This window comes from Poecilia reticulata, chromosome 23 (genome assembly GCF_904066995.2).
Source record: "Poecilia reticulata chromosome 23, P_reticulata-male-v2, whole genome shotgun sequence".
In the NCBI taxonomy this organism is placed as follows: Eukaryota; Metazoa; Chordata; class Actinopteri; order Cyprinodontiformes; family Poeciliidae; genus Poecilia; species Poecilia reticulata.
In genome coordinates, this window is record NC_088852.1 from 10,065,415 (window position 1) to 10,091,269 (window position 25,855).

Below are 25,855 nucleotides of genomic sequence, written 5' to 3' on the forward strand. Positions count from 1 at the left end.
TTGTGTTTTAGTTCAGCTCTTTCTTTCTAATCTGTTAACTCATTTCCTTTCCTCTGTTTCCCTGCTTCACACACTCCCACAGCTGTTAGAAATCCTTCTGATTAAGCTCACCTGGTCCCCATATAATTTTTCACTCTTCATTTCACCCCCCTGCCCCCCTCGTTGTTCGGCGCTTGGTTCTTGCATCAAGCTTTCCGGTTGGACGACTTGTTCTCCCTGTGCCAGTCTTGTACTTTTTTTTAGTTTTTCATTAAATCATTTAGTCAACGTTCCTTTCTGTTTTTCCTCTGCCTGCATTTATCAGATAAGAAACTAGATAAGGCACCAGACTTTGAGATTGTGGTTATACAAAAACCAGCATGTATCAAATATATATGCGACAAATATCAAAATCAATCTTAACACTGATCTGTCTTATAGATTATATTAATTTGAATTATTGGTGCAACCACATGTTCACATGTTTTAAGACTGTAATATACCTTGCTGAATTTGTACAGCCATAATGAGTTGGAAGAACATCAAATCCTCATCTTAACTGCAAATAAATATTTTATACATTAACACAAACTGAATTATTACGCATTTTTCGCTCATGTACAAAACGATAAAGATTTAAACAGTTTTTTTTTTACATACACATTTTCTCCTTGGCACATAAAGTTTGTCATGAAAAGAGAGGGCAAAACGAAATGAGATCTTCTTTTGCTTCATTAAATTTAAAGACGCCATGAATATCCTTTTTTAAATATTTAACTGCTAGAAATGAGCAAATCCTGGCACAGCAAAGCTGCTGCTCTTCACTCGACTAACTCGCTATTAGACTAGAGTTGAGAAGTGAATAAATTAAATACATTTTGGGCTTTTTATTTTCTTAAAGAGGTTCAGTGAAGTTATTAACAGTAATAAATTCCCTTAGAAAGTCCACGGTACTGTATTGGCTGTATAAGAGTTAGTCAGCGTATTTTTAATTCTATATTGGCATTGGGTTTTATGAAGTAAGAAAATGGTGAGAAAATAAACAACAAACTCTTGTTGGAGTGCAGATGGTTATCTGCTGAGATGGTATTGTGTTTTTGTATAAACTAACAGTTTTTTTTTACAAATTAGAAATGGTTAGTTTATAGAATTATAAACTAGAGATTTATGACAAATTGTTTTCCTGTCAAACTGGAAGAAAAACTAGTTATGCACTAGCTACTAAAGTTATTTTATAGCTGTAGATGGAATTTTGCTTTAATACTGAAGTACTTGGTTGTGCCAAAGCAAGACTCAATTATATGTATTTATAGACCATTAAACACTGAAATATTTTTTACTAGTATTTTTTTTTTAAATGTAATGTTAAACTTGTGAACCCAACTTGTTTTTTGAGCACAATATATTTCCGCCTTTACACTTTTTCATGTAGAAAAATCTTTGCAGAGTTCAAAGCACACAATAAATTTCCAACACAGTACATTTAGGATTTTAATATACAGTTTTCAAGATAAAGTTCTTTGATAAACAAAGGGACGATTTTTTGGCTATATAAAAGCTATTTAGAAACAAGTGACTAGACTTGGGGACTACAGTGGTTGTGTGCTTACATTTTCAGGTATCAAATACAGACACATTTAGCTCAGAGTGGAGAAAGGACTCACAAAGTTCAGAGGAAACATCTCACTGACTGATTAACAAGATTCACTTCATCAATAATTTCAACCACATTACTACACACTGAGCCATTTATGAGCTATACTTTCAGGAATATGCAAAATAATAATAATCAGGTTCAGAAGCCAGATTACAAGTCAGTCCCATCAGTAAACACTTATTAAATTACAAAAGAGTTTTAAATCTATTAATGTGAGAAAACTAACACTATGGGCTGCACTGTTGGGCAGTTGTTTGAACTGTTGCTTTGCAGCAAGAAGGTCCTGGGTTCGAATCCCAGCCTAAAGTCTTTCAGTATGGAGTTTCCATAAAAGCTCCAATGTATTAAGTGAGAGAACTGCACCACTATTTGAATTTATATACTATTCCTCAGTAGTGGCACGTTTAGTGATTGTGATAGTTGCCACACAGATTATAGGGCATAGTGTTGCAGAGCTGCTTAATGTAGTGCAGCCAGCACCAAACAGAGGCTACATCTACCTAGAGAAGATACAAGCTGGTTGTGTGAAGTTTGTCTGAGCCAAAGAACAGCAGTAGGCTTAATATTTTTTTTACTAGGACGATTAATTGTCTTCTAATGATGGAGGTAAAAGTAAAGTGGCTTCTGATCTGAGAGAGACTCCCAGAGAAATAGTACTACAACCACAAGAGACAGAAAAAAGGTGTTTGGCAGTGCAGAATTGTATGCAAAAAGGTCTCCGCAATATACAGTATACTGATGAACATCAAACCTAGGTCACCACAAAGTTCACGTACAGAGCATGTTCTAAAATGCTGCCTGTGCCAAATGTTTATATAGCGGTTCTTTTAAAATATCTGCTTGGGTTCTAATAAGTAACATTGTAATTTTACCCTTATGTTGACCCAGGGATAATTCGTCGACTCAGGAAAAAGACTTACAGTACAAGACACATGTAAATGCCCTGTGAAAAGCTTCATTAGTTCACCTTAAAAGCTCAAGTAATGAAACTGCAAGGAGTATTTGAGGTCAGCAAGTTTTCTGGCTATGTAAAATGTATGTTTTTGAAAAGGTACTTCCAACAAAAACAAGGTTATTTGTGCTTGGTGCAATGCTTCTTGACAAGAAATCTTATCTTATTAATTTCCCCTTAAATGTAGTGACACTTGTGAGCTGTGCACATTATCATCTAGTTGTTGGTGGAGGCCGTGTGGGCACCGTCTGCCAAAACAGTGCTTGTCTCAATGCGATGAGATCCAACAACCCGTCACAATCCCTCATCTCCACTCAGGATTGAACTCTGTCTTCCAAGGTGTCAGTGGTCGCCCTTAACCAGCAGGATTTATCAGACTACCTCCAACACACATGGAACATCAGCCTGGGTGTTTTGTTTGTTCCAGAGTAACGATATCCACCAATCTGGCTGATTTGTGACAAATGCTGGCTGAAAATTGGGATGTTATCCCACACCAGTGTCTGACCAAGGATGTGTCAAATTGTTGTGGTTGTGTAGATTTACTCCATTCACTACTGAGGTCCCTATTTGTTACATGAAGAAATTATTAAACCGCTTTTATATGTGTTATTTCTAGTAATAACAAATAACAGAATGCAATGTTTTGGCCTGTTTTTCATAAATGTTTAAATGTTTTACTTATAAATGTGGCACCATTTAAAGTGAAATGAACAAACCTTCCTCTGTCATTAAGTATTGTTACAAGCAAGAAATAATCAACCAATCTAAAATAGAAATCTGCATGTACATGGCTAATCAAGCTATTTGGAGTTAGTGGTGCATAAAAAGTACAAGTGCCTGAATCATTACTTAAAAAAAAAAAAAAAAAAAAGTCAAACAATTTCTAGAATGTTAATCGTACTTCTATGTACGTAGTACAATGCTTACAGTACAGAAATATAAAATGGAATTATGGTAGAAAAAACATTTTGTATTTACATTGATATTACAGGTATTATTTATTGTATATTTACAATCCTTTCCTATTTTTCTCATATGTACAATGTATTGTATAAACCCTAGATTATCTGTTTTATAAATTATATTTACTGCCCTAACAATCCTAAAACCAACACTTAAATTTCTATTTTGTTATAAAAATTACTTGAGTATGCAATGTCTCAGTCTCAGAAAGAGACCTAGTAAACGCTACTAACTGTACTGTAGAATAGTGTGACTCCAAATTAAGGTCAGCTCTTTTGAACATTGTGGGGAAACTATTTTTTTCAAGGTTTAAGGGAATTCATGACAAATAATTAACCTGTGTTTTTGATCCGAAACGACACACGCAGCTCGGTTACTTGAGGTTCCAAGTCAAACATATTGATCTGCTGTTCACAGGGCGTTTATCGTAAGAGCACCAAAGAAATTGTACAGTATATATACAACCCCCAAAGTGTAAGGCATGACACAATACAAGAGTATACAGCAAATTCCCAAGTCGGTCACTTTCAGCTATATGCTATAACTAACCATTCTGTTGATGTTCACTTTATTCAATTCAGTTTGAAGCATTTTAGACCCATACCATTTGGCTTAATTCAAGTCAAATTAAATGTCTGTTTAAAATCATTTAAGTCCCTTTTAAGTTCCGCTTGTGTCCATTTTTGCAGTACTCTGAGACCAGCTCCAGTTCTTCTGGATCGACCAGACGTTTTTGTAAAACAGTCCTAAAAGTCGTTGTGTACATCCGAATTCTCCAGGACAGACACCAGTCTGTTTTTTTTTTCTGCAAACCACCAGAACCATTTTTTAAAAATAATTGTAAGCCTCACTCCCTTATGTGCACTGCTGTATCATAGGAACTGTACATTTGTACTGATTCAGTCTGTAAACACAGTTGCGTATTTGAGTAGGCAGTGTAGGCCTTTTAGAAGGACGATGTATCTGAGAGTTTGTACAAAATACACACAATTAATCTTTGTCTTGTTAATAAACAGTGGCACAATTTTTAGGTGATTAGGAATCATTCTCTTCTAGGTTGATGGTGACAGGGATTCTTTGTATATAAACATTATTCGTAAAGGCAAAGGACATTTGTGTTTACATTTTCTTTTAACAAACTGCCTTATTATTTACATTTATTGGCACCACTGATAAAAAAAGTAAAAACCCCTGCATCATAATTTCACACAGAATTTAATGTTGACCTTAAATTATGACTTGTGATAACAGCAGGAGGTTAAACCCACAGCACCCTAGCAATTCCTGTAAATGTAACAGAAAAACAACTTAACTCTTTTCTAGACAGAGTAGTTAGAGTATCGCTGAATTTTTAAATGGTAATCCTCAACTTCCTTTAAAGCTAAAGTATATAACATTTACAAAAATATGTTGCTTACATTTCTGTTAAAACTGTCACCATGTTGTGATGGTATAATCTGAGAGAGATGATCTGTGAAAAGATCGTGCTCCTTGAATTGCAGCCTGGACTACTACTACTGTCTGAAGAATTGCACGTCCTAGTCATGAACAATCAACCAGAGCCAAGAGGAGAGCAATCATCCTTGTGTATGCGCTCGTTAATGTGCTAATAGTAGAGAATCAACTTTCCTTTTCAGAAAAAATGTTTATCAACCGACATCGGTGATCATGCTAGGTATCCTAAGCATGCTTCAGGCTCTGTTGTCTTGAATCAGCTGCATCTTAGGAGAGAAAATGGGGAGGTTGTGAGCAGCATTAACAAGGGCAATTAACAGCGCTAAGACCCTCCTCCTAGCTCTGATTGGTTGTTTGATTTATTTTGATGCATATGAGTGATGTTTGTTCAGAAAACAGCAGGACCACAGGGTTTTTTCCACCAGATTATTAGTCTCATTATACTATCACAACATAGCAATTCATTTTTAACAATATTCTAAGAACAGATTTTATAAAAGTTACATGCTGCTGCTTTAAAGACATTCCTGATCAAAATTTCAAGACTGAGAAAAAAGTTATGGCTCTTCACATTTCATTATCCCTGATCACAATCAGGCTATAAATTGAACTTTAAATGCAAAACAAGAAACAAGAGCAAGAGAAAAAAATAAAAAAAGGCATATGATTGAAAATTGTTTTGAAACTCAAAAGGCTGTGCATTAGCTCCCTTCCCTAAATGCTTTCAAAGGAACTTAAATTAGTTCAATATGCAGGATGCTCCAGAAGAGCAATGTTGTTATCCTGGTAGAAGTCTTTTGTGAGAAGGGTGTTGTCAACTGCAGCACTGTCCAGTTGAAAGACCCAGTCATTATCACACAGACAAGGCCCCTTAGACAAGAGGGATGCCTGCTTCAACATCCCCACATATGCTTGACGTCACTGCACAAACAAACTCCCCAGGCCGATTCCACTGGTCTTTACAGAAAACATCTCCAGTAGGATTTATTTTCAGATGTCGTCTTATTGTATTAAAGGGTTGCAGTCAGCATCAGTAAATGCTATCATCTGGGTTACGAAATCTGGGATCCTCTTTCTTATGATGTTTTGATGTGAAAGCGAGATTTGTGCACATATTTGACCTTTTAAAGTTATTGGTTTTAATGTCGATGTCGGTTTAATGCATTTTCAACAATTTACCAACTCTGTTTAGTTTCTTGCTCCTGATTCATCTGTTTGGATGTTGAAGTGCGACCTAAAGCCTGGTTATGATTAACCGGTACTAAATGTGATTTAAACATTTTTTTTTTGGTATTTTCCAGTCTGAGGAGCTTGATCAAGCGTGAATGGCACAGATGCTAATTTCTCTCAGCCACTTTTCAAGATGGGAAATTCAAGAAAACGTGATTAAAGAAAAGTAAGTTACAAAAATCTCAACGTCTCCGTTACAGAACTCAACTGTTGAGTTGTTTTGAGAATTGTTGCATCTTTTCTAGGGGTATCAATCAATTTGGTGGGTGCTGGAAATATGCTTCTAGGATAATTTCAGAAAAACTGGGCCAGAAGGGGAAGGTGGCCATGCCAACTTCTCCTTTCATTAGGGCACAAGTGCCCTACAGAGTGGAGGTTTGTGAGTCTTAAAGGTTTCAGGCAGGATTGCTAAAAATATGTGTTGTCCTTGTTTGAATAGCACCCAAGGCTGTGAGTGTGAAAAATATTTTGTTTTTGTTAGCCGTTCTTGGAAAATAAAGGTTAGAGTTTTAAAATGTTGAGACTTGTGGGCCGTTGGCTAAAGGTGATTTCCATTTTTGGTGTCCAACCTCATTTGTGCGCTCATTTACAAAATGCGTGGAGACTAGATAAGGCAAAATCTCTCCTAGCCAAGCACAAGAAACACAAGCCACGAACAGGCCAGTGAAATTGCCCTCCCTGAACGGGGCTGTCAGCTCAGCAGTTGGAGCCAGCAGGTGTGTAGTTACTCAGTTCCCTGCGGATAGTACTGAACGGCGACAGCTCCAGTTCAGTAGTGCACTCGTGCTCGTTATCATCACTGGCTGTGGCTGAAGAGGGTACGTGGTTACAGCAGCAACAACAGCAGCAGTCCAGGAATGCCCTCCCTAACGGACGACACAGCAGAAGCAGCAGCGCCGGTGTCACGGCGGCCCGACAGAACAGCAACAGCTGAGAGAGAAGATGCAGGACGGACATGGTGTGCTCTGGAACACCAGCCGCCATGTACGCAGATACTATGTTGCATATGTTTTCGGGCACCACGCATGCACCATACACGATTGCCAGAGCCACGACCGTGCAGTTCATCTGGCTCTCCAGCCTGATCTGCTTCTTATTGCTGCGAACGCTGGCCTGCTCGGCGTGCCGAATCTTACGTGCCGTCACCAGCGAGCACCCAATGGTGAAGAGAGTCGGGAGGCAGAAGTAGCAGCCAAAGCACCACCAAAGCCGAGCACCCTCATAGGTCAAGCCAAGCACATAGAGCATATCAGGAAGGGATGTGGATATCCTTATAATACAGCGTTCAACTGGGGGTTCGTCCGGGAGCCCTGTATCCTCTGCTACAAGCTGTCGAATGAGGAGCTCTGGGAGGGCCAAGAGGAGGGCACCGATCCAGATGACTGCCAGCTTGGCTGTTGTAGATGTGCAGTTCTCAATCATCTCGTAGTACATCTGAACATTTGTGGCTGCACGGAAGCGGTCAATGCAGAGTGCGCAAAGGGTGAAGGTAGTCACACCCAAGGAGGCAACCTGAAAAGACAAAAACGCAGGGTTAGCATTAGAAATAATGTTTGAAGGTGAATTGAATGTCAAACGGTTAATCTGTACAGCGACCTTGGAATAAACTTTAAATAAATTAAATCACCCCAATAACCTTGCTCTTCATAATTATGCATTACTTTGATCACTTACAACGCCAGTGTAATAAAAATAGATTTTAAAATAAAATGAAGTACATAAAGCTGCTAATGTTTCTTCACATTCAAATCCCAGCTCTTTCAGCTGCACAAGTTCCCTCAACATCTGTTGTATTAATTCATTAGCAGCTAAAGTGGGTCTGCATTTGTGTCCTGAAATGAACTATTTTCTTTCAGCACCAAACTTATTCTATCCACTCTTATTTTGCCTACCTTCTTCATTTTCTTTTTGTCTCACACTTGTGTCTCCTTTAATTTTTATCGTCTTACCATCTCGGAAACCTCTTTTCCTTTTTACAGAACCCTCCCTCCATCCCGCCTTTCATATCAAATTTAATTACAGCAACCAGATTCCCAGATGGCCCCGGTGAGCCAAGGCTTTGGTGCTGTAAACACATCCTTCCTGGACAGATAGATGAACATGCTCTGCAAGATGTTCAGTGTAAGTAGGCCTCCTTCACACATCAAGACACACACGCGCACACACACCCTGACACAAAGGTCCTAACCAGGTTAATGAAGGGTAACCATACGGAACTCTGAGGAGTTAGTGGGGAAAAAGACACCCATAGGCTCCAGAGCCATCAACTCTTACTGCAATCAATGTGACCGCTGAACCCGACACTGTAATTACTTGTCAGAACATCTTGCAGCTCTTATGCTTGAAATATATAAATAGAAAAATCAACGGTAAATGTTAGGCAGGTATCTGAGAGCACTTTCCAAAACACCTCAAGATTGTCAAGGCATCTTTTAGGCTGACTGGAGTCAAGACAAGCGTGGAAAGGTGTACTTTCCAGAAGAATGGAGTTTCCCTGTAAAAAGGCTGACCTCCCCAAGTTTTGTTTTAGCAAAAGTCTTTCGCTCCCCACCGAATTACTAAGGACAAAATATGAGGTGTAGATCGGTTTCAGAATTTAAATTCACCTGAAAAAAGTCGTATTCTATTGTTGAGGAAAGACTGGATTTAGTAAAACTTTGAAACTCCTGTCTGCTGAAAAAAGGCTATTATGCTTTGTGAAAATAATCTTTTGATAGCTTGAAAGGTTTACATTTGACATATTGGCCTCATTTAATGCATGTTAATATTCCACTTAAAGCACTCAATCCAGCCGAGTAGTCGTTTTTTTTTTTTCTGAAGCCGAAGGTCCTTGGGTGAAATCACTCCTTAATACGTAAGAGGCAGTCTTTCTGCAGGCTGGTTAAATCCTCAAAAAACTAAAAAGCTTCTGTGCTTCTTTATTATCATCTTTCAAATAACATTTTGCACATTATTAGAGCAAAAGACATACATCCCTTGATTCTGTGAAGCACCAGCAGTAAAGTGCTAGTGGCATTTTGAGTTTATTTAATTGGGATTACGTGGCAATAAATGTAATGCTTTTGCAGGAAACAATGTACTATTTCATGACGTAGTCTTACCCCTACAAAAATGTATTTTCTCAAATCTTAAGATTTTTTTCTATGTCCTTTAGTGCAGCTTTCGCTCTGTTCAAACACCGACTCTTCAGTCCAACAATGTAACTCGCACATTTATTGGTCAGTTAGGAAAACGGCGAATAATGTATATATAATTTGTTTCTCAAATATGACACAAAAATATATGGCATGTGTATGTTAGCCTGTCAGATTCCTAATAACAAACAGGAGCAAGTGGTTTTTCAAAATTAATTTAGTTTAGTCATAAATCCTCATATTTAATAAGAGCAGACTGCACCAATGGTTAACAGCCATAACAAATGAAAATCATATGTACATGCATATAACAAACACAATTAATTAACACCAGTTTTTGGTTAATCGTCATAATTCACCATAATACTTAGCTATGGTATTGTCAGAATTTGCTGTAAATCAAGGATCCGTTGTACTTTATATCAATGTGTCAGGTTATTGTTGGTGGTATAATGGTGTGGGTGCAGGGGTGAAAGTAAGGGGGTACGGCAGGGTACTGCGTACCCCTAAAAGATTTAGCCGGGGTACGCAGTACCCTCAAGAGAGGAGCGGCTGTCTGCTGTAAAAAAAATCGATGGATTCACAGTGCAGCCGTGAGTTCACCCACTAATCAGCCGTGACTGATTAGTTTTTCAAGAACAATCTAAAACACGACTTAATCAGTTAATAGCTTTTTTTCTCATTTCATATTGTTTCTGAAGTGTTCGTGCTTTGTAAAGCAGGGCCACAACATGTCAATCGCGGATGGTTTTGAGTCGATCTTGACATTAGATGACAAACTGAACGCCGCCAGGAGGCTGAGAGCAGCACGCCCTCCTCTGACTCCTTATCAAAATGTTCGTAACTTTATTAAAGAACAATAACAAAAAAAAAAAAAAAAAGCGTGTTCAAATTAATGACATAACAATAATTACTGAGATTACTCAGTAATTATTGTTTCAACAAGGTGTTGTGCAATTCTATGCTTCGGTTCCATTACCAAAATAACAGCAGAGCAGGAGTTTAAAATTAACTAATCAACCACTGCTGTGTTCAAAGGAGCGCTTATTAATGATCGCAAAATAAATATCAAGCCTGAAAACCTAATATCGTAACGGACTGAATATTATGTTTTTAACGTAATCTCTGGTCGGCCTGTGGAGCGTAGGCGGTTGCCATAGCAACGACTGTGCTTAGATGACAGAGACAGAGTAAAAAAGGTGCGAGTGGTTTAGAGTTGATAATCTGTTCGGGTTATTTTATCTTTGTTTACCTTTGTCTTGGCTCATCACAGCCGCTGTAGTTTCTGTACGTTCAAAAACGACAAACTTGGACTAATTACCTCATTCTTTGTGAGTATACGTCATTTACAACAAACATCAAACACGGTAAATATGTTTCATTAAGTATTTAACAAACAAATGGCTTCTACCGTGATAATTATGTGAAATTAAATTAATTGTCTAATATAAAAAATAGTTTGGTGCTTTGAGCTCAGAGTCTGAGAGGCTTTTCCTTTATATCAAACTTTTTTTTGCCTCTTATTTAGTGGAAATTATTTTCTCCAAAATAATAACCTTTTTCAACCTTTATAGCTCCACTGTTGAAAATGAGGCTCTAACATTCACAAATGACTGTTAAATAAAATCCAGTCCAACATCTGGTTTGAGGTGATTCCTCTGGAACCTGTTGGAGGAAAAATATCCCAACTTCAGAAGATGTGCTTTTAACCTAACAGAGCTCTGTGGTTCCTCCTATCAGTATGAGAGTCAGGGTGAGGAGGCGCCATGTTAGGAAGATGAAGTGGAAGCTGCAGGATCTTCAGAACAAACAGGTCATGATGCTGGGCTACTGATTATCCCTCTGTCTGGACACAGGATCAATAGAACCAGTTTAAAAGCTAAAATAAATGGTTATATGCCAGACATGGTTGACTCCATGGCATGATGTTCAGAATTTAGGTCTCATGGCATCTCAAGGTGTCAACATTGCAGCCAGTGGGCTGAGGGAAATACAGCTTTATTTTGTAGCAATTCAAGAGCTTACGCAGCTTTTATCGCTTCGCAAAAAAATTCATTAGCACAGAAACTCCAAAGCACACAAAGACATATATATATATATTTATATATATATATTTTGTCATAGTACCCCCAAGAATTTAAAACTACTTTCACCCCTGTGTGGGAGATGATGTTTGGCACATCAGGTGTACTATTAAATACCACTGCCTACCTGGGCATTGTTGCTGGTTGTGTTGATCCCTTTATGGACACTGTGTACTCATCTACTTTCATCAGGTCAGTACATCCAGTGTTGACCAGTTGTGCCTTCTTCTATATTTATAAAATGTTTATATTTTACATTTTTGATGTGAATAAGCATAATAATTCAAATTGCTTGGTATGACCCACTTCTGAGTCACAAATAACCATCCAGTATACGTGCACAGGTACTTGCATATGCTGAATATTTCATGGCCTGAGAACAGGGCTGGAATGAGTTTAAAGGCTTCCTCGGAGGCTCGAGGCACCCAGCTTTGATCAACAGTGTCAGACTGGAAAGCAAGGGCCAGGAGAACAAGTATAGCTTTGTACTGGAGGGGAGATGAGGGAGTGAGATTGTCCAAGACTCACGGCTGGTGAGGTGTCGAAGCTGTTTGTTTGTACAGGAACATATGCAAATGAAAGGGTGAGAAACAATGGGGAAAGAGCAGACAAACAAAGACAGAAAAAAATAACACATCTGTGAGTTATAGACAATGCAAAGAGACAGAAGGAGAGAAATAAGTCATAACGTCTACAGAATAATTAGCAATGTTAATGTGGCATTTGGTCCCAACAGCAGACCCTGTCATGTTCGCTTTACCTGCAGGTGAGAAAACAGGCCAGGTAGCCTCAAGACTTTAGTCTCATTATTTCTAACAATAATGACAAAATAGTTGGTACGAAGGGGTCACTTACTATTTAAGCAATGCATTTCAGGATGACTTCAAAACAGTATTTATGGGTAAAAGGAAATATTTTAGTAATGAAAAACCCTTTGATTGTCAGTACACATTTTTTTATGTTTCATTTTTCTATTTGCACAGCAAGTAATTGTCCACCTGTGCTATTTTTAATAACGACCCATTAACTCCTTAATTAAGAGCTGGTGGTACAAAAGGTCTTGATTTAAACTGAGTCTTAGCAAAAATTGGTTTAGCAAATGTGGACCACAGCCTGACTGCAGGCACTGCCAGAGGTAATGGGTGCTCTCAAGTGATGTATAGGCTGACATAAAAAACAATGCCCAGCTACCACCACAGTCTTTAAGTAATAGAGCAGGCAGAGAAGGGGTTACTCCACCTGCTGCACTTATTCAGAGTAGAGTATGACCCAGTGACTGCTCCAGCAGACCATTACTCCAACTACAAGTCCCAGCTCTTTGACACTAGCCATCTATAAGTTTGGTTGGGAGAAAAACAGAAGTGTAAAAAGTAGGTAAACAAGCATATCAATAAATGTACGTCTAAGGCAGGAAGTCATCAGACAATGCAAAATCTCTTACATCTAACATGTTTTATGTAGCTTCAATAGTTACAATTACCTTATCCCTATATATATTATTTCCATTGTGCTATTTTCATCTTTAAGTCTCACTTTAGGCATCCTAAATGTTGTAGGGTTTGTGAAACAGTGGTGTGTGTTTAATGCTTCTATGTGTAATAGATATGTGCATGCAGATAGGCAAAATGAACCAGTGTGGGTACAGATTCTGTTTTGCATGAAAAATCGTCTCTTGCAACACTGATTGATTCTCTATCCTTCTCTGGAATAGAATAAAACATTGATCTTACATTTGAGCCCATCTAATCTACCCAGCTGACTAATTTGTCTTGCTAATTTAGGACTGTGCATCTCTGATGGGTTGTTATTGAAAAGTGAAACCCCCTTCTGCCACAGACATGCATTTGAGTGGAGGAAATGTCAGACTGACAATTCTATTATATGACTGTCTTGAAGCATTTGAACTGCATAGGAGAATAAATCACTGGTTACCACTTCTGTCTGCACAGAACGGGCCACTGAGGCTACAATTCACACAAAATCACCCAGAATATCAGATTAGAAAATTTGAATGTTACTGTTCGTAACATTCAAATAGAAGAGTAAGATTTTTTTCTAATCAGTATGAAAGCATCAATCTATCAGGGTGATGTTGACATTTTCTTGGCATGCTTAGTCCCAACTGAGCACGATTTTAGTGTCAGTATTTTTGCCGATGTTGTCCATTCCATTAATACCTCAGAGTACCTATTTTCTAATGACTAGTTTCAGCAGGATAATAAACCATGTCACAAGTCCTCTCAAAACGGTTTCTTTAACGTAACACTGACGTCCAATGTCCGATATAAGTCAAGTTTCAATAAATTTTCAAGTCATGTTTGGGGACAGGAGATTTTCTTGATAGGACGATGTTTCCAACAACAGCCTGCAGTTGGCTCCTTAACATACCTGCTGCCTAATGTAGCTTTGAAGAATATTGTGTAGTTTGATGACTCTGTGTTTTTCCTGACTGGAAAAACTTCCAAACAAACAAGTTTTCTTTCTTGCAAGCAACCAAGACATGTTGGAATAACATAAACTTAATTACTCCATACTCTATTCAGGTCTTTCTGAAACCTTATAAAAGTTTGAGCCCAACAAAAAGTGTTTTACAAACCTTAGTACAACTTGATACGATGCCTATTTCAATCAGCAGGCAATTACACTGTTTTTCACCCTCCTAGTAAATAGATTGTTTCAGTTGTTCTGGATGCATATTAATTATGCGAGTCAGAACATCAGAACATTTTGTACATGTCGCCTTTGAGATATGAAATATTTTTGTGCTGTTTACGAGTGGGAGCCCAGAATGGATTTACAATTTAACTCCATTCTGTTAACTCGCTCTATAAATTGAGTTTTTATCGGGGGTTTTTCAAGAGAACTGAAAAGAAAATTAAAAAAAACTGACAGCAAATGGAGGAAATCAATTCTGCTTTTGTGCAAGTAAACGTACAAAGATCCATAGACTCTGACACATCAGTACCATAAGTGCTCCTTTCATTGAATTAAAAGCAACAATGCTGTATTTCATCGCTTTTGCTCCAGTACGCTACAGTGTGTTTGGGGCTATTTTTCCAATACTTTTTCCTCCCAATAAATTCTGTCCTAACCTATGGCAGATTTCCTCTAGACATCAGAAAAATCACATTTCCCCCTCAGCATAAAGTGTCTACTGGAGGACTCCCATTCCAGGTCATTGATTTCTGCCTGGGAGTGTTGTAAGGTCTTGTGCTGCCGCAATGACATTACAGAATATGTTGAAATCTACAAAGACCTGCCATATGCTAATGTTTCTATGTTGACCTACAACTCCATAATGACAATGATCTAATGAATATTTTAGGCTTACATGGATAATTATCAGTTTGGTTAATTGCACCCAACAGCAAACCCAAACTTTACTGCAAGCTGTTGTCTGATCTTGTTACAACACGTAGAAACACAGTATCTGCTCATCCATAGACAAAGAACTAACTGAATGAACTATCATGAATTATAGATAATGCAGAGCTGCTAATTACAAATATGAATAATTAAAACCATTAACCATCAGTCATGCTCTCATGGACTAGCTGAAATTGAATAGAGGACGAGTGCCTTCATACAACATTGGGTGCATGTTTTATCTTTATCTGTACATATATTTAGTATCATGTGTCTGTGTGTGGCCAAATGCTCTCTGATTGGCTTCAAGTGTGTGGATCTGTGTACCGTCCCCCTGAGGGTTGTTTCTAATCACAGATAGCTGATGCAAAGAGAGCAGGGAGGGGGTGCGAGGGGAGAAAATCCTCGGGCAGTGATCAGTGAGAAGGCTATCCCATCCATCTGGAGGATGAGCACAGTCTACTGACTTTTAGTTTTTGTGTTTGTGAAGGTTAAAAGACATAAGTGAAGATGATTACCTATTAGGGCCTAGCAAAAGTTATTTCATTCACTATGGAGTTATTCTTTAAACATAAAGGCATGAGGAATATTATAACGGTGTGTGAGCTCTTTGTAGTGGCTTCATATACTGATTCATTACACAGTAGCGCCATGAAATCGAACTTGTGATTTTGATTCAGTCGCTTCGAGTTTGTGTGCCAGTGCACATTGAAAGTAGTGACTGTCAAGGTGATGTATGTCCTGCCATTACTAACAATTTCAACACTATATATGAATCTACCTCTGGCTGCCTGTGTGCTTCTCAGAGACCCTAACCACCTCTCTTTCTTCTCCTTCACAAATCAATAGTTCCCTCTTTTTTCTTTACTCCTAGCTTTTGCCATGCTCACGACTCTGGAACAGGTGGAAAGCAGCTCTGAGCAGCACAAGCTAGATGGGGAAACTGACTGCCCAGATTAAAAAAAATTAAAAATAGAAAATTATGATCTAACCTAGCTGCTTATAATGCCTTCAAAATTAAAGAATGCATCCTTTTCCCTAAGCTTTGATACTATAATAGCTATAATGGCTATAATAGAGGTGCACAATATTAGATAATATTGTAATCCCAGAAATAATAGTGAGAAATATTGCGACAATATTAGGGTGGATTAAGAACCTATTTTCTTCTTTTCGCTCTTCCAACACTGTGACCTTCAGCACTCTTTACAATGTCATTTGTGATTGGTGTGAGGATCTACTGCTGCGATTGTTCAGTTGGCTAAATATTACATTACCATGTAAACTGGAAGTTCATACCACTTGGAAATATATTATCCTACTTTTATTAGGTTCCAAATAGACCTTTGCATTATGCACACAGTGATATTGCAATTCTGACAGAATTGCCATTTACTGTGCAACCCTAGTGGAAGACATGGCGACAGGTTAGCTACATTTACTGCCGTAGCAGGAATGCTCCACAATGATCCATGTCATTTACAGTAATGTTTTGAAGTTTTAAAACAGAGCCGTTCCAGAATTTTGTGCAAAAACATTGGAATCCGTATTTACCCAAAGCTCTCCTTAGTATCTGTTGCTACACAAACTTCATGATGAGGTGCAGATGACAGCAACCTCTTCTACAGAGATGTTCAGAATTTTTCTGCAAATGACGTTTCCCTAAAAACATACGGAGCTTCTTTAGTCCCAGCTATTCAGCTCCACCTCTAACAACTGGGTCTGTCAGGAGCAGCTGGGAAGTGGAGGTGGGGGGCTGCAACTGAGGAAGTAGACAACATGTGAGCACACTTAATCCTTTTCATATAAGTGCATCACACAGCAAGATCAAAATGACTGAATTCTAAGATGAAAAATAGAATCTAAGAGAAGCTCAAGGCATTGCTTGGTCAATCAGACCAATAGACTCAGCACAATTATTCTGGCCTCAGCTCCTGAAGTACCATCACAAGTAATGATCAAAAGTAACCAATCATTAAACGCTCACAAGTGTTAGCATAATATCGCAAGCACCAGCAGATGCCTAAAGCAGTGAAATTGGAAGGTATGAGAGCATCAAACAAGACAAAAGAACATCAAGGTTTAAGGCACACAGACTGCATATTTTTTCCTTCCTTTATTCGTAGATAACATGCCTTCCTGTGCTATTCCACTCAATTGAAATCTCAGTCTGGAAGTGACTGAGCTGCAGTCACTTAATAAATGAATCAACATGTACTTTGATGCATTTCTCTTGACTTTAAGAGATTATATAGTCATTGGAATGTTTAATTTGATGCATAAATGAAATTATGCATTCATTTGCAATTATATATTGCAATTATTTCCATATTGCAAGTTTTGGAAATCTTGCAACTTGATTTTCTGTCAGACTAAAAACTACTAAAAATGAAGTTGTAGCACATTCTGGCTGATTGATTATAGTTCTTAGACTTTGGAGAGAGTCAAAATTTGAGTTATTGGGTCAAGCTGTCAAGAAAACCAAAGGACATCTCTACTTTAAAAATAAAAACTTAAAGTTTCAAATCATTTAGTGATGGGCCAATATTTTTAGTTTACTGTTTTGAATAACTTGTTTGCACTTACAGTAAAATAAGTGTTATGGATTTTTTTTTTACTTGGCCTTTTGTCACTGATCTCTTTCCCATAAATGCCAATTGCAAAAACTCCAATTATTGCCGATTAGTTTTGGCTCAGTTATCAGTGTCAGGCATAACAGTCGAGACGAGCTGTCTGGGGAAAAAAGCAGCCGCAAAGCATACCGCAGATAATGCAAGATGGCTGGTTTCCCAAATTTTAGATTTTGTTCAGTTTCCCTACAATTTTACAGCACCTCACAGCAGAAGATTGCTTTCTCTTTGAGGCTGAAAAAATTCTACCCTCCACTGAACGCTGAATAAAACGAGGTTTACCAAAGACGACACCACAGGGAACCTCCACTCTCGGCGGAGGCTCATGCAATCTACTCATTTCATATAGACATGCTTGTTGCTTGTGTCTATGGTTGCACGTGTCTTCTCTCCAAATGTTGATGCCGACATCAGTAGCTTTGTTTTGTTAGGAGAAGAATGAAGTCTGTCCCCACTGAAGGAAATAGCCTTAGGTTATATTAGTCTGTTTTTACACATGCATGCACACACACTCAAATAAACCGGGACCTGACCCCGTGTATGTGCTGTGATGATTTCATCTTCCCATGAAATAAACAGGATGGAGACAAATAAGCTCCTTTCTTTTACAAACACATGTACTTCATTAAGCGTGTCAGGAGGTTATTGAAAGACAATGCAGTCAGTGTCAGTCTCTGATCTTACAATATTTAAAACATATGTGATACCAAGGGGTTTGGTGAGTCAGACCAAATGCCAATAAATGCTTATTAATATTGCATAGTCAAAAAAATTGTGAAAAATAAATCTCTGCATATTGAATGATGAGCAACAGCAAAATGGCAATAAATTATATTGTAAATTTGATTCTCAAACTTCTTTACGTCAGTAAATGCAAGGGTCTCAAAGTACAACTATGCTGACAAACATTTTTAAACAGGACTTTATAAGTACAACTACTTCTTCAGATTTTCAAGCCTGATAGTACTTAAAGGGATTTATGACTAAAACGAAATTTTAACCTCTCTTATCCATTCCCAAACCTGTATTCATGTATCTTTGGGTCCTTTTCAGCCATAATATATTCATCTTTTAAATGAGTTTCAAACCTTTGTTCCACCTTTCAAATGATGGGAGCTATTAAAAATGAGGTTTGGGCCTCTGGGAAGAAAGCACCTGGTTTGTACAAAAGGCATTAAATTTGACACTGGTGTAACAGGAGGAGGTGAGCTCACAAAGGACATGTTGTAAAAAACTGTAAACAGCCCATTTGAAGCATCTCTCTAGTTCGTAGATGGAGAGCGTTTAAATCTTTGGAGCCTTCTGTAACTGAAACCTCTTCGAAACTTGACTTATATGAGCATGCAAAGCAAGAGGGAACACTCTGAAAGATCATATTTCTCATTTGCTATTTTAGAAGTGTGATGCCAATTAGAAAAAACACTGATTGCCTCTTAACGCAATAGAACCACTTAAAAGAAAAAGTGAACAGAATTACCTCCACGTATGGCACCACTCTGCAGGTAAACTCCCCCAACAGCCATGACTTCGTGAGCTCATGGAAAACCACCATGGGGAGGCAGAAGAAGATGAGCACAAAATCCCACACGGCCAGGTTGGCCAACAGAGAGTTGGAGATGCTTTTCATGTAGTAGTTCTGGCACACGATGCACAGGATGGCGATGTTGCCCGCTATGCCCACCAGGAAAATTACGCCGGATACACATGTGATCGCGTAAGCGCCAAAAGTTTCGGTCGTCACTGGGTAGAACGGGTTCTTGATCTCGTCTCCAAAATCCGGCGAACCAGGAGGGGTGATCGGAGTGGCATCCCACGGGTTCTCCTCCCTGAAGGTGAAAAACTCTGGCCTCCTGGTGAAGAGGTCAAACGGGAGGTCGGTGGAGGTGAGAGCCACCGGTTTGGGGACGGGTTCCCACGGAGGCATAACTACAGCGCTTCTGTTCTGCTTGTTTCTCCACCTCTTTCCTGCCTTTGAGCCTCTCTGGTGCTTGTCCCCCTCCTCCGACACCCCTCCTCCGTCTTCCCGAGCCATTGAAGGAAGCTTAGCCGCATTGTAGTGTCCACCTGCCGGCGTCCCTGCACCATTCAACTTTATCCTCTTATTATGGTGGCGCGTCGCGTCCCAGTGGGACAACCCGCCAGGATCCTCCACGGGTGTCACGCTCCTATTGAAGTCGCGTTTAGCGTGTCCGGCTCGCCTCGTTTCCCCCACTGCCGCCCTCTTCCACGGTCGAGTGGAGTTAAGGGTCGCACCTGTAGCGTATCCCGGGAAGAGCGCGCGGTCTCGGGCTTTGTTTTGGCGGCTCTCCCGGGGCGGACCGTGGAAAGTCCTGCCAGAGTAGCCGCCGCTGTTACTGTCGTCTTGGCTCCCAACTTCTGCATTACTGTTTTTCAGGGATAACAACACATGTGCATGGGCGAGTGTTATAACTAACGTCCAAGGCTGCAGAACCTGCATGATCCAGGAGTTATATCACCGAGCGCAGCTTTAGTCCATCCTCATGATGAGCTGCATCTGCAAACCCCGCTGCAAAAAATATCCCAACAGCGCCGTGTCCCCGTCAGCTTTCAAAGAGTTGATATTGTCGGATCCGGAAGGGAGTCAACAAATAACGCAGAATGATGCATTTCCAAGCCCACGCTCTGCAACATTTATTTTCCAGTTGTGCTTCTGTCTGAGTGTTGGTTCACTGGGTTGGGTCGGCAGCAGCAGCGTCAATGCGGTGCAGTCGGTGTGTAAAGCCCGCTAGACTGTGATGCACTTGGAGAGGAGGGAGAGGGAAAGAGAGAGGGGGGAGCGGTTGATGCGCTCTCCTTATCTTCCTTCCTTCGTTTTCTGTCCTGGTATAGGACCGTGCGCTGCAGGAAAATGGACTCCCCTGGCGGCTAACCCCGATCTGTCATCCCTCATCCATCATGGAGCATCCAGCAGCCCCGGAGCACACTACGGCTGTTGCCTCCTCCCCTCCGGCAGAGAGGAGCATGCCACGCCCGGAAAGACGTGCTAATAAATACATTACCCGTTTTTTTTTTTTTTTTTTTTGTTTTTTACGGTACGTACAGGCGGCGCTGTGACACAAATTGAGCACGATTTAGGTAAATAGCGTAAATTTTTGGTGGAACAAAAGCAGCGAGTGAACTTAATGAAATGCATTTGAACACTTCAATCTTTAACATTTTGTCATGTTCCAACTTCAAACGTCAATGCATTTCATTGAGATTTTATTCGATAGACTTACACAAAGTGGTGCATAATTAGCAATAAAAATAGTCCAACACTCATTAGTGTTGCAGTAAATTTTATTTTGTATAAATTGATCATTTGAAAACCATGAATGTTTTTCTTGCACTTCAAAATTATTCTTCCATTTTTACAACCCCAGAAGTTTGGTTGTAATGTGACAAGACCTGAAAAACTCAAGAGCTATAAACACTTTTTGAGAGGCACTATACTTTCTAATATTATGGCCTTTAACTACCTTACTTTGTCTCTTACTTTTGTCTCCACTTCCTCAAAATGACTGGCTTTGAGCAAAAATCTTTACCAAAAGTGATCATTTGTTGTCTGAGCTAATCCCACTCAACTCCAGGCAATATTGATGTTGACTGTGGAGATTTCCGCTTCAAGCATCAATAACTGGATGGGTCATATTGTACCTGAAGCCAATCAATAGCCTTATCACACTTTTTCTGAAACCATTAATCCTTTAGTGAAAGACTTTCAGAAATACCCCTGAATAGGATCCAAGAGACTAAACCTAAAAATGTGACAGGAAACATTTTTAGATGGTAACCAATATCGGTAACAATATCTTGCTGCTTCATCCTCACAGTGGAATACCATGAAGGTTATCTAAAAATAGATTCTTTGAGTTTGTCTTGTAGTGTCGGGTTCAGATGATCAGGAAAGCTGCGACTCAGGTTAGTAACTGAAAACTGAAGAGTGACTGATTTAATTCCCATATCAGACTCGGAATCAAAGCTAGCCTTGGAATGTAACCCACAATGGGTTTCATGGTGAAAACCATAAAGACCTGTCTAAAATGTGGTAATATGTGTTGTCCTGCATCCTGTATAAAGCAATACTGCATTTCAGAAGGAAGTCATAACTTGCTGATAAATTATGGCAGTAATAATTTCCTGAAGCCATTGGTCTGCCACACAGATCTGAGATGCACAATGTTATATTGACATTCACCTCGACTCTTACTTTTTAAGACATAATCTAAGCAGGCAACTGTAAGGCTGTGTAAATGAGTGAAAGCGAGACAGAGATAATATCTGAGTTGCTCTATCAGGTGGTCAGTGTGAGGAAGAGGGTAGCTACGTAGTACACAGGGAAATGTGGTTACTTTAAACAAAAAAAACACTTCAGGAAATGGACATCTGTAGCCACAACCTATCATTAAGTACGTCCAGCAGTCAGTCAATAGTTCAGCAGACCTCTCAAGACTAAATGAAGTGAGCATTATTATCTGTCAAGTGCTTTAAGTACTTTAAATTGACTCACTGCTGGAGGATAAGACCACATACATTGTACTCCTGTGGAGTAAAGGAACACACACTTTCTGACCTTGAAGGCTGCACAGTGGAGTAAATTACATTTATACACCATAAAAGGTACTTTTCCCAGTTATTTTAGTTTAACAGTGAATTTGTACATTATAATTATTTTAGTCAGTAATGCAGCATATTGGCAGAGAGAAATGGACATCTCACTGGTGACCTTCTACATCAAAAAGGTGATGGAGCCAACTCCAGTCAGGGAATCGAACCCCCTCCCAACGCACAAATATCCAAACTATGCCAAGTTTCATCATGTGGAGATAATCCATAGTTGGTATGATGGATTACCTGAGCATCTTATGATGATAATATCTATTTTTACCTTGGTTTTTCAGTGATGGGGGGGAGGGGAAACACCAGAAGCAGTTAATTCCTTATTTTGGCTCAATGAGTTTTTAATGGTTCAAATACCAAGGTGAGAGAAGGTTCAGTTAAACATACAGCGTAGGAGTCATGAGGTTTGCAGGCATTCTTCCAATGTTGCATTTTGAATTGCAGATTAAATGCGTCCAACAGGCTATGCATAGCATGTAATGAAAAACAAAACAATAGAATGTTTATTCTTAATTATTTTATATAAAAAAGGGCAGTTTATAGTAACTTCATTACTTTTTTCTCATTTGAAAACGGCACCTTGTATTCACTTTATCTTTGTATCATATTAAAATTTTCTTGATGATGGAACAGGAAAAAAAACATTTAAAGGTGGGAATGCTTTTTTTTATGGAGCTGTAGATGTATTAGGATTTGTTGCTTCTACCGCTTTGCCGCTTAATTGTATGAAAATTCTGGCCAAGCTAATTTCACAGTAAATGTTTGGTGCTTTTACACACTTCACATAGAGCTGTGTATGTGACCTTGAACTGCAACTGCAACTCAAAGAAGCATTTTAATCATTTGGAAAAAGAACAGGGCAACACTTCACATGTAATTATCATGTCTATTGTGAATGTGGTCCACAGAGACTGCGCGATTTGGTGTGTGTGGGTAGAGATAAAAAAGAAGAGCTTCTCTCTCAGACGTACTCATGCATGGAATAACTAAATGGTTTAAACGCAAAGGGACTTTAAAGGGCACAAGCCATGTGTGTGAACACATGACATAAAAAAAGGAAGGAAGTGCTTTCGTGCACAGCAGGACGTCAGGATGCACATCAGGATGAGTTTAGTGAGGCGTAAGCACAGCCCGAAGAACACTTCCGGGCCATAAACATTTCATGTATTTCATGGATATTTATAATGTTGTGCTCTGTGCATAATAAATTATACACATTCAGTCACAAACAACTTGTCAAAACTGGCCAACTTGGATTTTAAAGTTGAGGCTTATGATGTTCCTGTGACGTTTCAGGTCGGATGGAGAACTTCAAAGGCTGTTCCAGTTAACTTTACCTGCTGGGAATCTCCAAACAGATGCCCAACATCAAAATGAAAACACTTTTCATCAATAGAGACAGACGATGCGTGTTTGAGTTATTTTTAATCATGCCATTACATGTCAAAATGTTCCATCCTGGCCAAAATTGACACCAAGTCCAGGGCAAATCAAATCTTTGGGTAATTGAGAAAAACATTACATTCAAGCTGAGTCCTGTGTTGGACATCCATGAATTATTTACACCTTGTTGAAGTTATTTCTTTTTTAGCAGGCAACCATTCTCCACATGATTTAGTATTGGCTGGAGATTTTTACAGCCCTTTTGCCCCATTGCAACAACTTAATTTGGTTCACGCCAGTGGGAAACGGCTCATGACGTACAGCTACAATTATGAGGAGCAGTCTTTTCAGGTGAAACTGTGGTAGAAAGACTAATAGTCATTATGTTATAATTAACATACTGCAGAAGTTATTGAAAATCATTCATTTATTTAGTATTTTTTAAATCCTTTTATCCACTTTGTGGATTTTATGGGCGTCTGTTTCTCTGCGTACAGGGTAACACAATGGGGTGTTGCTCCTCGAGGTTTTTGCTGAAGTCACTGTTGCAGCTCTTTATCTCTTTATGGTGAATAATGTTAAAATCCTCTGGTGTCAGCACAAAACCATAAGAAGCTCTTAGCATCATTCCTGCTAGGATGGAAGGTGGTGTAAGCTGTTTCTGAGCACGCTGCAGCTTGTTGATCCAATATTGCCATCTAGTGTCTTTCAGCACACAGCTAACATGTTCTTCAGAGGAAGAAGATCTTACCGACAATCTTGAAGCGTACGTTTCTCTTTCAGTGACTCTTATATTTACATTTTCTTTCTGTATCTTTAATTTTCCTTTATTTCCATTTACTGCATCTGAAGCGGATTACTTTTTATTTCATCACATCTTCTCCATTCCATTATCGCCCTGGCATGCTCCGTTCTTAATCCGGGGCGAAGACAAATTACTGCAACACATTTACAACATGTTTCACAAATTTATCTTCATTTAGTCTTTTTTTCCCTTTCATTAACTTCTCCCTCCCTCCTGGCTCTCACCTTTGTGATTAAGCACCTCTTCATCCTCCATCTCATCTAATTCTGAACATTATTTATCACTCACTTGGTGGGAAGGTGATGCTATTAACCCATGAATAAATTATTTTCCAAAAAAAAAGATTAAAATTCAAAGGAAGGAATGTCTTTGAAGAGTCCTACATGAAAGCTCTAAGAGTCATTTACATGCAGATGATTCAACTCACAATGACATTCTACAGCAAAACTAAACGTGTCCACATCGCAACGCTGCTGCCCGATATTAATTGCTTAATAGAGATCACAATATTAGCTGAATTTTTGCCGTATGATTGCATTGAACGGCCCTGACAGGAGACACAATTTCAATATATACTCTTTTCTCATTACTACCTATCCTGATTGGATGTTTGAGGATCACTGGTTCTCATAAAGACTATTTAATGAACCAGTTAATTCATATGCCGCTTTAGCAGAATAACCTAATGAATGTATCTTTGTAGCACCAGCACCTAAAACATGTCTTTCAGAATGGGTAATAATAAGTACAAGGTATTTTATGGCACCTACCTGAGATCCAGTTGAATACGTCCTTTCATCAATTTGTTCTCCTTCTTCATGCCCAGCTAATGCCAGTTTTGCCCCAACATAAAGTACTGTCCTTTGACAGTCGTGTACTTGACCATGACGCATCACTTTTTCTTTTGAAAATTAAGCACTTTGATTAATTAGGTAGTTATGTAACTCGGTAATCAGAAAATATTTAGACATTTAATTGTGCGTTATTTTCTGAAGATTTTATCCATACATACCTGTTACGATTGATTGCGGATCTAATCTCTTTTTAAATCCATATGATTTATGAAACACACTACATCTTCAAAAGTTATCACTCGTTTGTTCCCACGAAGTTGGGGTTATGAAATTGTCTAGAGACGTCTTGGTATGCAGAGTTACTTTCACTTGAACTACACTGCAGTTCCAAACGGTTTTCCTTTCTTCACAAAACAAAACACTTAACATCCTACAGTCAGTCAAGTACATTTCTCTTGGCAACTGCCAAACCCAGACTGGTCAACAAGATTACCAGACAGAGAGGCATAATTCGACACTCTAGAAAACACATCTTCCCCTCTCTGGAGTTCAGTGGTGGTGTTCCTGTCTGCAGTTGTAAGTGTAAGACTGGGATCTGGTGACCTCCATGCACCTCAGCATCTGCTTATTTTACTCTGTGCTTTATGACTGAGTTGTTGTTGTTCCCAATTAATCCCACTCGGTACCATCCGACAGTCAAACATCGAGTAACAAGATTTCTAGTCCAATTGCACAAGTGGTGCATTATAGCGGTAGCACATTGGACTATACTGATCTCTGAAGAGCAACCCATTCTTTCT

The 25,855-nt window shown here is 39.0% G+C and overlaps 1 protein-coding gene and 1 long non-coding RNA gene across 3 annotated transcripts in view; one reads left to right on the plus strand and one right to left on the minus strand.

Moving 5' to 3' along the window:
• Window positions 1-25,855, plus strand: part of LOC103459423 (uncharacterized) — a 216,771-nt gene that overhangs the window by 29,732 nt on the left and 161,184 nt on the right. The window contains exons 4-5 of one of the 2 annotated variants that reach the window (XR_014086095.1): window positions 6,311-6,405; window positions 8,219-8,360. The exons of the other annotated variant lie outside the window; for it this stretch is intronic. This is a non-coding gene — a long non-coding RNA (uncharacterized LOC103459423). The remainder of the gene's footprint in view (window positions 1-6,310; window positions 6,406-8,218; window positions 8,361-25,855) is intronic. 2 annotated transcript variants of the gene reach the window in all.
• gpr37b (G protein-coupled receptor 37b) lies at window positions 1,458-20,483 on the minus strand. Its single transcript, XM_008400954.3, has 2 exons — window positions 18,931-20,483; window positions 1,458-7,751 (listed from the first exon to the last, which is right to left on the minus strand). Exons 1-2 carry the CDS (start codon window positions 19,909-19,911, stop codon window positions 6,936-6,938), a joined length of 1,797 nt encoding a protein of 598 aa, XP_008399176.1. The 5' UTR covers window positions 19,912-20,483; the 3' UTR covers window positions 1,458-6,935.